The sequence below is a fragment of the Eptatretus burgeri genome, chromosome 10 (genome assembly GCF_056783735.1).
Source record: "Eptatretus burgeri isolate ZD-2024b chromosome 10, Ebu_testis_v1, whole genome shotgun sequence".
Classification (NCBI taxonomy): Eukaryota; Metazoa; Chordata; class Myxini; order Myxiniformes; family Myxinidae; genus Eptatretus; species Eptatretus burgeri.
Window position 1 is genome coordinate 102,673,094 of NC_140970.1, and position 14,303 is coordinate 102,687,396.

General features: G+C 46.4%; 2 protein-coding genes across 10 annotated transcripts in view; one reads left to right on the forward strand and one right to left on the reverse strand.

Moving 5' to 3' along the window:
- The window catches only part of UGGT1 (UDP-glucose glycoprotein glucosyltransferase 1), a 93,877-nt gene extending 84,500 nt beyond the window's left edge, over nucleotides 1-9,377 (reverse strand). For 3 of the 6 annotated variants that reach the window (XR_015062737.1, XM_085899737.1, XM_085899738.1), the window contains exons 1-2: nucleotides 8,579-8,733; nucleotides 67-219 (exon numbers count right to left, since the gene is read on the reverse strand). Coding sequence is in view for 5 of the 6 variants with exons in the window: in XM_085899737.1 (XP_085755863.1) it covers nucleotides 67-219; nucleotides 8,579-8,670 (245 nt within the window). In the remaining variant the exon portion in view is untranslated. The other 3 variants (XM_085899741.1, XM_085899740.1, XM_085899739.1) reach the window with 3 other exon arrangements.
- Nucleotides 8,324-14,303, forward strand: part of LOC147019327 (retinoblastoma-associated protein-like) — a 270,364-nt gene continuing 264,384 nt past the window's right edge. Inside the window, exon 1 of one of the 4 annotated variants that reach the window (XM_085899745.1) lies at nucleotides 8,324-8,427. Coding sequence is in view for 2 of the 4 variants with exons in the window: in XM_085899743.1 (XP_085755869.1) it covers nucleotides 9,223-9,457 (235 nt within the window). In the remaining 2 variants the exon portion in view is untranslated. Of the gene's footprint in view, nucleotides 8,428-9,207; nucleotides 9,458-9,607; nucleotides 9,717-12,467; nucleotides 12,625-14,303 lie in introns of those variants that run through there. The other 3 variants (XM_085899743.1, XM_085899746.1, XM_085899744.1) reach the window with 3 other exon arrangements.

The following is a 14,303-nucleotide window of genomic DNA, read 5'->3' on the forward strand; positions in this document are numbered from 1 at the left end:
CATGTAAATGAAAAAAAAATAAGAAATAAAAAACAATTATCGAAAGCAAGATTTTTCTTAAATTACCTGGCCTCCAAAAGCAGGCTTGTGTGTGGCCATTTTGCATCAAGAGTAGCTGTTACTCCCTTTGAACCGAGCTGGGAAGAAAATACTGGGTAGATGGATGAAGTGAGAACCGCGAGGCACAAACAAAACACAGCCATGGGGGGCATCTGTGGGCTGGGGATGGAAGGGAGAGCAGGAGGAAAACAAATAAATAAATAAAAAGATAAAATACTTGAACACACACGTCACAGTCAGGTAATGTGCAATGTTTCCAACAACATTGTTCAACACACAATGTCTCTCCTCCTCCTAAAGGGAGACCAGACGTAACATCTTTCCGGTTTCCCAACAAATCTTCCTCTTAACAAAATTACAATTGTACATCATTCCTTTTTTTCCGAGCCAATCATCTCCACACCTGGCATGGAGCTTCCTTGGTCCAACAAACCCAGATACTAAATTTGGCATGGAGCTACCCGACCCCGGAATTTCTTGTATTAAAGACCTGCCTCGACCCGTTCCAATGTTAAGAGCTTTTAGATTCCACGGAATGCCAGAGACACAGATGCGATGCTGGCCCGTAGGTACAAGCAGTACGGCATTGAGCGAAGGACGAAGGCCTTGGAGACTTGCGAGTTGTTCTTACTTGTACAAGCAGACATTTTCACGACTTCACGGGAAAGCTTGCGTGTTGTCCATTTATAAACCCGAAACACTGTCGCTCACAATTCTATTGTTCGATTGCCGTGGGTGTAATGTTCATTACATCTTCGAGAAGATAAAACCACCAGATAGAGATGCAGTTCCAGTCATCTTCTGTTCGAAATGAGACAACTTCGCACACCTTCAATATGTACCATTAGTGGCACACTTTCGATTTGCTGCAACTTAGTCTATTGTGGCGAATCAATGAAACTAAGGGTTACACACGAACAGAGGCATGACATGGACACAGATTTCAGAGTTTTTAGCTTGTGGTGAGTGCAGAGTAAGGGAGGACAGTGAACTCTCACCTCTGCTCGATCTTGTGGGTTTGTATTATTTATTTATTTATTTATTTAGATGCAGCCTGTGGCTGCTTGGCTGCGTCATCTCCTGGGGGCACGGCTATGCCGCTGATGCAGTGCCCCCCCCACCCCGTTGCCAATACACCGGTGCTCATTTTGCCGACCTTGGCAGGATGGCAGGCCCAGTCAACCCTCCTGGTGTTAATTCAACGGTTGGCCTCAAACTCAATACCCTGAGATCTTAAGCAGGCCACCCCAACCACCGTGAAGCCAACATCAAGCTTGATAGTCTTGTGGGTGAGCAGAAGTTTCCATTTTGGAGGGGGGGGAGGTGGAGAGAAGGTTTTGATTTTTAAAGTGTCATTGTCAAAGATCATGGGCTCCTTCCCATCACGACTTCATCTATCTATAATTCCAGCAATCTCTGTGTGTCTGTTGGGTAGTCGATAAAAATTTTTTTTTGATCTACCCTTATTATCACTTTTTCCGTCGATATGTTTGTTGGGTCGTCGATAAAGTCGAAAAAAAAATTTTTTTTTTGATCTACCCTTATCACTTTTTCCGTCGATCTGTATGTCTGTATGTCTGTATGTCTGTATGTCTGTATGTCTGTATGTCTGTATGTCTGTATGTCTGTATGTCTGTATGTCTGTATGTCTGTATGTCTGTATGGTCCAGTGCTCCGTTAATACAATGGCGATTTCGATGAAACTTGGTGGGTAGGTTCATACCATGACCGAGTTGTGTACAAATGAGAAGCGTTGCTATGGAGACCACCGTTGCCAAGTCACGGGACTGAAATTTTTGAAAAATCATAAAAAAATTATTTTTTTGAAAATCAAAAATCGGGCCACGAGCGACTGTGAGCAGTACATTCAGCCATATTGTCAAAAATTTCCAGCCGGATCCTATGAAAACTGTCGGAGAAGATAGACTTTGAATGAACCCTGGTCGAAAACAATAAAAAAACGAAGTTCGTTATATCTCAGAGACTATGAGTCAGCTATACATGAAACTGGTATGGTAGGTTCATGGTATGTCCTAGTTATGTGTGAGAAAGAACCGTTGCCATGGACCCCTCAGTTTCCGAGCAACGGCCAAAAAACCTCTAAATGTGGGGGTATTTTAAGGAAAAAACAATCTGCAGCATTAACCCTTGAAGCTGGAATCATAAATTTTCTTGTGCTTAATCCTCAGGTCATTCCCCATCGAACGGGCCCATCGCGTCAGGTTCTATTGGGTAGGCGACTACACATGTCCGCCTACCGGCTTGTCTGTATGTGTGTGTGTCTGTGACCGCCGTTTCTCGACAACTCCTGGTCCGATCTGATTGAAACTTGTCAGGAATATCACTGGGGACCCGAGGATGTGCCTTTTCAAGGTTTGATATTAATCAGACAAGCCGATCCCAAGTTATGGCCATTTATTTATCAGCCAATGACAGGACACAGTGCTACGACATCACTGTTGACGTCACAATTAAAAAAAAATAAAAAAAATTGTTTTTGCACGTACGGGCATGCACGCACGTACGGCCACGCACGTACAGGCCCGCACTAGTCTATCTATAATTTCAGCAATCTCTGTGTCTGTCTGTCTGTCTGCATGCATCTATGTGTGTCTGCGACCGCCGTTTCTCGACAACCACTGGTCCGTTCTAATTGAAACATCCCAGGAATATTGCTGGGGACCTGAGGATGTGCCTTTTCAAGGTTTGATATTAATCTGACAAGCGGTTTCCAAGTTATGGCCATTTATTTATCAACCAATGACTTGACACGGTTCTATCACATCACTATTTACGGCACAATTTTTTTTTCCACATACGGGCACACACGTATGAGCTCACACACGTGAGCCTGGTGTTGGCGCAGTGGTAAGGGCAGTGGCTTGGGACCCAAGAGGTCCTGAGTTCAAGCCCCGTTGGGACACTGAATTAATATATGTATGTATATATATATATATATATATATATATATATATATATATATATATATATATATATATATATATACATACATATATATATACATATATATATATGTATATATATATATATATATACATATATATATATACATATATATATATATATATATATATGTATTTATATAATGTGTATATATATAAATATATATATATCTATATATATATATAAATATATATAAACCAAGTCGAAAACACCAGGGGGTTGACTCAGCCTGCCATCCTTCCGAGGTCGGCGAAATGAGCACCAGTTGTACTGGGCCTGGTGTATGCCCCGGTTAGAATAGGTGTACCATATCCCTGTGTGTCGTAAGAGGCGACCAGGGTTGCGTCAGGAAGGGCATCCGGCGTAAAAACCTATGCCAAATCATTATGCGGACAACAAAACGAATTTCCATACCGGATCGGTCGAGGCCCGGGTTACCAACGACCGCCACCGGTACCGGTGGTCAGCAGGGTACCAGTGGAAATTGTGCTACTGCTGGGCGAAGGAGGAGAAGGAGACGGGGAAGGCGAGTCCGGAGGCAGTGGGAGAGGGGGAAGGGTAGAAGTGTGGAGGTGAGAGTTGGAACTCTGAATGTTGGGACGATGACTGGCAAAGGGCGAGAGTTGGCTGATATGATGGAGAGAAGAAAGGTGGACATACTGTGTGTACAAGAGACCAAGTGGATGGGGAGTAAGGCGAGGAGCATTGGAGGTGGTTTCAAACTGTTCTACCATGGTGTGGATGGGAGGAGAAATGGTGTCGGGATAATCCTGAAGGAAGATCATGTCAAGAGGGTATTGGAGGTGAGGAGGGTGTCTGACCGAGTGATGAGTGTGAAGTTGGAAATTGAAGGGGTGATGATGAATGTCATCAGTGCATATGCCCCACATATGGGGTGTGAGATGGAATATAAAGAAGATTTCTGGAGTGAGTTAGATGAAGTGGTGGAGAGTGTATCCAAGGATGAAAGAGTGGTGATTGGAGCAGATTTCAATGGACATGTTGGGGAAGGGAATAAAGAGGATGAGGAGGTGATGGGGAGGTACGGTCTCAACAAGAGAAATGTGGAAGGGCAAATGGTGGTAGAGTTTGCAAAAAGAATGGAAATGGCAGTGGTAAACACGTATTTCAAGAAGAAGGAGGAACACAGGGTGACATACAAGAGTGGAGGTAAGTGCACACAGGTGGATTACATCTTAAGTAGGAGATGCAACCTGAAAGAGATTAGTGACTGTAAGGTTGTGGCAGGGGAGAGTGTAGCTCGACAGCATCGATTGGTGGTCTGTAGGATGACTTTCGAGGTGAGGTTGAGGAAGAGAGTGAGGGCTGAACCAAGGACCAGATGGTGGAAGCTGAAGGAGGAAGACTGTTGCGTGAAATTTAGGGAGGAGGTGAGACAGGCGCTGGATGGTGGTAAAGATGGGTGGGATGATTGGGCAACGACAGCAGAAGTTGTGAGGGAGATAGCTCAGAAGGTACTTGGTGTGACATCTGGACAGAGGAAGGAAGATAAGGAGACTTGGTGGTGGAATGAGGAAGTACAGGAAAGTATAAGGAAGAAGGGGTTGGCTAAAAAGAAGTGGGATAGTCAGAGAGATGAAGAAAGTCGGCAGGAGTATAAGGAGTGGCGGTGAAAAGCAAAAGAGAGGTGGCAAAGGCCAAGGAAAAGGCATATGACGAGCTGTATGAGAAGCTGGATACAAAAGAAGGGGAAAAGGATTTATACCGATTGGCAAGACAGAGGGACCGAGCTGGGAAGGATGTGCTGCAGGTTCGGGTGATAAAGGACGCAAATGGGAATGTGCTGACGAGCGAGGAGAGTGTGTTGAGAAGGTGGATGGAGTACTTTGAGGAGCTGATGAATGAAGAAAATGAGAGAGAGAGAAGGTTGGAAGAGGTGGAGATAGTGAATCTGGAAGTGGGGTGGATCAGTAAGGATGAAGTGAGGACTGCTATGAAGAAGATGAAAAGTGGAAAGGCGGTTGGCCCAGATGGTATACCAGTGGAGGCATGGAAGTGCTTAGGAGAGATGGCAGTGGGGTTGTTAACCAGATTGTTTAATAAAGTCTTGGAAAGTGAGAGGATGCCGGAGGAGTGGAGATTAAGTGTACTGATTCCGATTTTCAAGAATAAGGGTGATGTGCAGAGCTGTGGAAATTACAGAGGGATAAAGTTGTTAAGCCACACCATGAAGTTGTGGGAAAGAGTAGTGGAAGCTCGGTTGAGAGGAGGGGTGACGATCTGTGAGCAGCAATATGGGTTTATGCCAGGAAAGAGCACCACTGATGCGATGTTTGCTTTGAGAATGTTGATGGAGAAGTATAGGGAAGGCCAGAAAGAGTTACATTGTGTGTTTGTGGATTTAGAGAAAGCTTATGATAGGGTGCCAAGAGAGGAGTTGTGGCATTGTATGAGGAAGTCGGGAGTGGTGGAGAAGTATGTGAGGATCGTGCAGGATATGTATGAGGACAGTGTGACAGCGGTGAGGTGTGCGGTAGGAATGACGGACCGGTTTAAGGTTAAAGTGGGATTGCACCAAGGATCGACTCTGAGCCCTTTCCTGTTTGCAATGGTGATGGACAGGTTGACGGACGAGATCAGACTGGAGTCTCCATGGACCATGATGTTCGCGGATGACATCATGATCTGTAGGGAGAGTAGGGAGCAGGCTGAATCGAGCCTTGAGAGGTGGAGGTACGCACTGGAGAGAAGGGGAATGTTAGTCAGTAGGAGTAAGACGGAGTACATGTGCGTAAATGAGAGGGAGGGTGGTGGTATGGTGCAGTTGCAAGGAGTTGAGGTGGGGAAGGTGGATTGGTTTAAATACTTGGGATCAACTGTCCAAAGTAACGGAGAGTGTGGGAGAGAAGTGAAAAAGAGAGTGCAGGCAGGATGGAGTGGGTGGAGAAGAGTTGCAGGAGTGATTTGTGACAGAAGGGTAGCTGCAAGAGTGAAGGGGAAAGTATACAAGACGGTAGTGAGACCAGCTATGTTGTATGGTTTGGAGGCGGTGGCACTAACAAAAAGACAGGAAGCGGAGCTGGAGGTGGCAGAGTTAAAGATGCTGCGATTCTCGTTGGGAGTGACGAGGATGGACAGGATAAGAAATGAGTGTATTAGAGGGACAGCGCAGGTCGGACGGTTTGGAGACAAAGTAAGAGAGGCGAGATTGAGATGGTTTGGACATGTGCACAGGAGGGAAACGGAGTATATCGGGAGAAGGATGTTGAAGATGGAGCCGCCAGGCAGGAGGAGAAGAGGAAGGCCAAATAAGAGGTTCATGGATGCGGTGAGGGCGGACATGCGGGTGGTTGGAGTGTCAATGGAAGATGTGGAGGATAGAGCAAAATGGAGACAGTTGGTCCGCTGTGGCGACCCCTAGCGGGAGTAAGCCGAAAGAGGAAGAAGAAGATACGGGCACACACGTACGGCCACGCACGTACGGGCATGCACTAGTATTAATAAATCTGCACAATAAAAGCCAGAAACCGCTTTTATAACAGGCTGAGGTGACCAATAAAAGATGTTAGCCATGATTATGTAGCAGCAAATATTGTTACGAATCTGGCAGCCATTTGCACACAACAGCCAGAGTCCCCGCAGTTCAGTTATCTCGATAAGTATGTGTTTGTAGTTAGGGTCCCGTCCTTCTGTCTAATGGGTTTCTTTCATAGTCAGGTTTTTTACACCTTCAATCAATCCTTCGTTCTTCGAACCATCGCCATCCATCGCCCATGTGCAACGTAGAGGGGTGAGGTTCCCTCCGCCCACCGTGAGCTCGTCCAATCGACAGCGGCTGGCCCGAGATCGCCCCTCCCCGCTACAAGGGTGGATGAGAAATAGGGTGCTCCCCTGGTTGTTCCCTCTGGGTTCTCAGACACGCATGGGGGAGGGTGGTCATTGCTCCCTCCCACTGGACCTCCTCCCATCACCTCAGGGCCGACTCCGCCTTAGCCAGATGGAGTGTTCGGCCTGACCAATAAGGGGAGGCCATTGATCGCCCGACAACCCCTCGTCCAATCCGGAGGCGAGTTACCTCAGGGCGGTTCCCTCGACCCGCGGGGGGGGGGGGGGGGTGGGAGGGGGGAAGGATAAAAACTGTGGCAAGCTGTCGTTAGAGAGAGTAGAGTCGCCGTCGTCTATGTTCTTGGCCCTTTGGTCTGCAATCATCGTCGTCTGCGGTCGTGATCTGCGGTCTTTTCCGGGGTTTCTTGTGGTGGAGGTGGTCGAGCAGCCAGGACCATGGTGCTCGATCGTCGTTCGTGGCAGCCAGGATCATGGGCTCGGGTGGATTCCGGGTCGTGGGTTCGAGTCCCACCGCGGTGGGTTGGAGTCAGCGTGACAGCACGAGGCGGACAGGTACCCGGCCAGACTCTGTCCCCCCCAACTGAACTATCCTCCTCGGCTGGAGGACCGAATAAAGACCTGGTGGGGTTCATTTTCTTTTGGTGTGTGTGTGTGTGTGTGTGTGTGTGTGTGTGTGTGTGTGTGTGTGTGTGTGTGTGTGTGTGTGTGTGTGTGTGTGTGTGTGTGTGTGTGTGTGTGTGTGGTGGCGCAGTCCTGTAAGTAGAATTGTATAAGTGTTGATTGCTCATTGTACATTGCATATTCGTGATTAAGTCTGGTCTGTGTCTCCCTCCCTATTGTAAATAAATATCTGTTAAATGTTCCAGTTCGTTTCATGTCGTTTCTACCATTGACCCAGCATGGTTCGGGCTTGAGAAGTAGTGAGGCCATTTGTGCCGTAAATTGCTCATTTGGTCCGGCACGGCGTTGGTTATCTCCGCTCGATTACGCCGGATCCAAGTCGGTGATAGCGACTCGGTTCGGACAAAGTCGGCCGAGGGTGTGGCTTCCCCGGTAGTTAGACGGCGTGGATACTTAGGTCAATTAGAATTAGACAAGTGGACCCGACATCACGCCGTCGAAATATTGGCGACGACGGTCCTTTAAACGACCCGTCGACTCCGGAGTTATCTGGGGTGACGACCTTTCAATTCCGGGTGTTCGGTGGGAGATGGCCCTACTGCTCCGTCGAGCGGTCGTTCCTCGCTACCGAACCTGGCACCACAACAATATATCGATCGCTTCGGCTGAACTCGAGCAACAATTAAATGAACCACTAGCACCACACTGAGGAATGGGGACACGTCTTCCACACACACGACGGTACGGTGCGGTGCGGTGCGGTGCGGTACGATGTGGTGCGGTACAGTACGGTGCAGTACAGTAGAGTACAGTGCGGTGCGGTGCGGTGCGGTACGATGTGGTGCGGTACAGTACGGTGCAGTACAGTAGAGTACAGTGCGGTACGGTACAGAGAGCCCGGCAAGAGATTGCGAATGGGCGGGAAGAGTGGGTGCGCGGTACTGGGTACAATGAAGCAAACCAAGAGATAACGAGGTGAGTGTCACAACGAGGTACCGTACCGTCCCGCACTGTATTGAAGGGCGACACCGTATGAAAGACGGACGGGCAAACAGCGCGAGAGAACCAGGCATCCAATCAGATCGCTCGGCGTGGCCGTGTCGCCGTCACTCACACCTGCACTCACCTTGGATACCTCTCTCGTTTTTTCCCACCCTTATCTGACCGCCGGAGCGATGCTCGTACGAATATTGATGTCGAATTGGTTTCTGATTTCATCAGAGTTTTAATAATCCTTATGGATTTTCAAACCTTCGTGCTTCTACTCATCCCCGTGTTCGGTTTTACCTCCGGGTTCGCGTCTTGCTCGATTGGTCGGCGATTTTGTGGCCTTCACAGTGGGCGAGCTTTTCTGATTCCGCCGTCCTTTTGTTTAAACAGTGCTATTTTGTATCGCCTCAAAATAGTGAATATCGAAAAGTTACCAACGCTTTAAGGGTTTGCGCGTTCATACACCGCTCAATTACAAGGCAATTCTCATACATTCATATAATCAAGAACAGTACTTTTTTTTTTAATTACCGTTTTGTAAAAGATAAAACGAAGAACAATTGATTAAAAAAAAAACCGAAGCAAATGGCACCACATTCAAGGCAAAAGCAACCCTCGCTCAGTAATTCGTCACATCATTCTTATATTTCATCCAAACTTTAAGGCCACACTTTTTTCTTTTTTTTTTTTGAACCTTTCACCTCAACTTTAACACGGTATGTTGAATAACTATGTCGTAAGAAAGCATGCTGAAGCTTTATTCGTCATACACCGTCCCAAATGGCGACGCGAAGTTCCTCACTCAATCGTGTTCAGTCACAGACGACAACACGACGTTTTAATGTTCAAATCAGAAAATGGATAATTGCCGATAGTGAAAGCAAAAGTGAGAAGAAAAAAAACCCACTCCACCTCAGAATTACCCGTCAGCAACCTCAACCGGAAGTTCATCGCCTGTTGCCGGAAGTGCAAATGTCCCATTTGCCGAATATTGTCGCCTGTGGAAAGTTGAAAAGTAAGTGTCTGCTTTGCTAATTCTCTATTTAACGTTTTGAATGTGTGGCGTTTATTATAACATACTTTGTTGAAGAAATAACTTGCATGAACATATGCTTTTGTCGGGTTTAAACGAAAACCTAACAACAAATTAACCAATCACAACCAGTGAAGCCTGAGATTGGGCGGGGATTCGATGCTCTTATAGCTTTTTTACCTCAGGAATATCTTGCACATCGATATTTACCTCAGAAAGAAATTTCAAACTTATCAGAAAGGTAAATCAGTGCGTTTCGGTTTATTTTATTGATTCCTTTTTGTACCATTTGGTTAAAGTACCCTTTCATCACAACCAGTGAAGCCTGAGGTTGGGCGGGGATTCGCTGTTCTTTCAGCTTTTTACCTCAGGAATATCTTGTACGTCGATATTTACCTCAGGAATATCTTGTACGTCGATATTTACCTCAGGAATATCTTGTACGTCGATATTTACCTCAGGAATATCTTGCACATCGATATTTACCTCAGGAATATCTTGCACGTCGATATTTACCTCAGGAATATCTTGCACATCGATATTTACCTCAGAAAGAAATTTCAAACTTATCAGAAAGGTAAATCAGTGCGGCTCGGTTTATTTTATTGATTCCTTTTTGTACCATTTGGTTAAAGTACCCTTTCATCACAACCAGTGAAGCCTGAGGTTGGGCGGGGATTCGCTGTTCTTTCAGCTTTTTACCTCAGGAATATCTTGTACGTCGATATTTACCTCAGGAATATCTTGTACGTCGATATTTACCTCAGGAATATCTTGCACGTCGATATTTACCTCAGGAATATCTTGCACGTCGATATTTACCTCAGGAATATCTTGCACGTCGATATTTACCTCAGGAATATCTTGTACGTCGATATTTACCTCAGGAATATCTTGTACGTCGATATTTACCTCAGGAATATCTTGTACGTCGATATTTACCTCAGGAATATCTTGTACGTCGATATTTACCTCAGGAATATCTTGTACGTCGATATTTACCTCAGGAATATCTTGTACGTCGATATTTACCTCAGGAATATCTTGCACGTCGATATTTACCTCAGGAATATCTTGCACATCGATATTTACCTCAGAAAGAAATTTCAAACTTATCAGAAAGGTAAATCAGTGTGGCTCGGTTTATTTTATTGATTCCTTTTTGTACCATTTGGTTAAAGTCCCCTTTCATCACAACCAGTGAAGCCTGAGGTTGGGCGGGGATTCGCTGTTCTTTCAGCTTTATACCTCAGGAATATGTTGTGCGTCGATATTTACCTCAGGAATATCTTTACGTCGATATTTACCTCAGGAATATCTTGCACGTCGATATTTACCTCAGGAATATCTTGCACGTCGATATTTACCTCAGGAATATTTTGCACGTCGATATTTACCTCAGGAATATTTTGTACGTCGATATTTACCTCAGGAATATCTTGTACGTCGATATTTACCTCAGGAATATCGTGTACATCGATATTTACCTCAGGAATATCGTGTACATCGATATTTACCTCAGGAATATCGTGTACGTCGATATTCACCTCAGTAAGAGATTTCAAACTTATCAGAAAGGTAAATCGGTGCGGCTCGGTTTATTTTATTGATTCCGTTTTGTACCATTTGGTTAAAGTACCCTTTCATCACAACCACTGAAGCCTGAGATTGGATGGGAATTCGCTGTTCTTTCAGCTTTTTACCTCAGGAATATCTTGTACGTCGATATTTACCTCAGGAATATCTTGCACGTCGATATTGTTACGTTTGAGGGGGGGGGGGTATGCATTCAAAGGGTAATTAGGATGTTTAATTAGGTATGCCATGCTTTTCGAGTTTACCAGGATCTCGATGTAATAAGTAGTAATTCAGTGGTGATAAGTTGTCTAGTAAATGTTCATTTCTTCAAGGGGGAAATGATAATTGTCACGTAATTAGATAGGGACACGGGATAGGGTGTGTCTGCGTAAACCCCTTTTTGATATTCTCTGGAGACTGGCCGTGACGTCACAGGACAGTGCAGCGGATGGCTCCGCCCCGTGATCACGATTGGCGGAAGGCGATGGCGGTGGGCCAATAAACGGTTCGATTTGGAAGTGACGAGGACCAAGGATAAAAGGGTTCTGTTCGGGGTCGAAAAGGAAGAGGAAGAAGATTACAACCAGAAGATCGTGTTTTTTTGGTGGGGAGGCTGTTGCGCGGGGAGCATCCTTGTTGTTGTGCTGATTCGATCGTGTTCTTGATCGTGTCTTGGAGCCTTGCTGAGCCTCGTGCCTCACCTTGGTTGGCTCTGGGGTTCTGTGACTCGGAGTACGGGGTCGAACGGCGGGTGGACCTGCCTCCCTCTCCTGCTCGCAACTTGGCGCCAGAACTGGTTCCCTGGCAGCTGTGAGCAGACTTGGGCCAAGACCAGGAGGTCGACAGCACCACGGTTTCTCCTGCCGCCCTGACGAGAGCAAGGCCAGCTCGTCCGACGCCGATCCAGGGACAGTTGCGTCCACACCACGGTCCAGCCTGACCACCAGAAATAGCTACGGTGTGTGTGTGTGTGTGTGTGTGTGTGTGTGTGTGTGTGTGTGTGTGTGTGTGTGTGTGTGTGTGTGTGTGTGTGTGTGTGTGTGTGTGTGTGTGTGTGTGCGTGTGTGTGCGCGCGCGCGCGCGCGCGCGCGCGCGCGCGCGCGCTTGGCGCCTTAGAGGTTTGAGATCTGTATATTCATTGGAATTGTCTGTGTTTTTCCCCACGCCCGATCCCACACCATCCCGTCGAATCGCCCCGGATCCCTCTTCTTGCCGAGTCTTGTTATTTCTGGTAATAATAAAAACAAATAAACATCATCAACTCAGTGAAAAGTGACTCGTGCCACCTTCCTCGTCCCGTTTGCGGTAGAGCGATTAGATCCGCCATGTTTGGGTTATAAATAAATAAACCGCCTCCATCGTTTCGGCTCATTCTACGTTGGCGGGACTGTTCAAGTCCCGCGGACGTCACAATATTTACCTCAGGAATATGTTGTGCGTCGATATTTACCTCAGGAATATCTTGTACGTCGATATTTACCTCAGGAATATCTTGTACGTCGATATTTACCTCAGGAATATCGTGTACGTCGATTTTTACCTCAGTAAGATATTTCAAACTTATCAGAAAGGTAAATCGGTGTGGCTCGGTTTATTTTATTGATTCCGTTTTGTACCATTTGGTTAAAGTATCCTTTCATCACAACCAGTGAAGCCTGAGATTGGGTGGGAATTCGCTGTTCTTTCAGCTTTTTACCTCAGGAATATCTTGTACGTCGATATTTACCTCAGGAATATCTTGTACGTCGATATTTACCTCAGTAAGAAATTTCAGACTTATCAGAAAGGTAAATCAGTGTGGCTCGGTTTATTTTATTGATACCGTTTTGTACCATTTGGTTAAAGTGCCCTTTCATCACAAACAGTAATGCCTGACGTTGGGTGGGAATTCGCTGTTCTTTCAGCTTTTTACCTCAGGAATATCTTGTATGTCGATATTTACCTCAGGAATATCTTGTACGTCGATATTTACATCAGAAAGGTAAATCGTTGCGCCTCGGTTTGTTTTATTGATTCCTTTTTGTACCATTTGGTTAAAGTACCCTTTCATGTGCCTCCTGCAAAGAATGTGTATTGTCGACGGCCTCTTTCTTAAAGCGTGAATATTCCTTTTGTTCTGTTTTTTTTTTTTTAACTCTATACGTCACGTACAAACAAGTGCGTGTGTGTCGTTTTTATCTTTGAATTCTAATGCTGGTAATAAAGGTTCCAATCCGATGAAACACCGGGATGACGGTTTATTTTCGGCCTGGGATTCGAACCCAGGCGAGACAGCTTGGAGGGGAGTGAGTGTGCGTACCTGGAGGCCATCCTGTCAGCCAATATAGGTTACACTGTAATGACACGATTTGTCACACTTGGACAAGTCAACAAATATCGAAGTTTTCATATTCTGACAAATGGCTTTGATTCAACATTTGCAAATAGTGTTATGAATTTGGAAACCTTGTGCACACAAGCAGCCGGAGTCCCCGTAGTTCAGTTATTTCGATAAGTATGTGTTTATAGTTCGAATCCTTCCTTCTGTCTAATGGGAATTTCGTGTGTGCGCTGCGAGTTATTTTATAGTTAGTTTTTTTTTTTACAACAACAACAACGACGACTACATCCCTCCTTCGCTCCTGCCACCATCGGCTTTCCTCACGCATATGCGTGCTGAGCACAGACGTGGGCGGAGCTTCCATCGCCTCAGATCGGAGCCCCGCCACAAAAAAAGGGAATGGAGTGTTTCCTCTACCCAATGAGCGAAGGGCGAGCATGACACGCACGTCCCAGCCAATCGGGAGGTGACCACGAGTCGTCTGACAACCCCTCGTCCAATCAGGAGGCAAGTGGCGAGGGAAGAGACCCCTCCCACCTCAGAAGAATAGAGTGGTTGTCTGGACCAGTGTTGGGCAGATAAGGGTGCGTTCTGCAGGATCATGGCGATTGCGTTCTGCAGGATCATGGCGATTGCGTTCTGCAGGATCGTGGCGATTGCGGTCTGCGGTTTTGGTGGCGAGTGCGGCTTGCTCTGGGTCGTGGGTTCGAGTCCCACCGTGGTGTTTTGCATTGGAGCGCTCGAGCTGGGATCCCCGTTCCCGTCCACGGACTCCGAGCTCCACAAGTGCGGGTCCGGTGAATCCGCACAAGGCAGGGAGGTACCTGGCTCTACCGAAAATAGACACGCGAGGTCCAGTGTGTGTGCGTGCGTGCGTGCGTGCGTGCGTGTGCGTGTGCGCGTGTGTTTTGCGCCGTTGTCCTGTAAGTA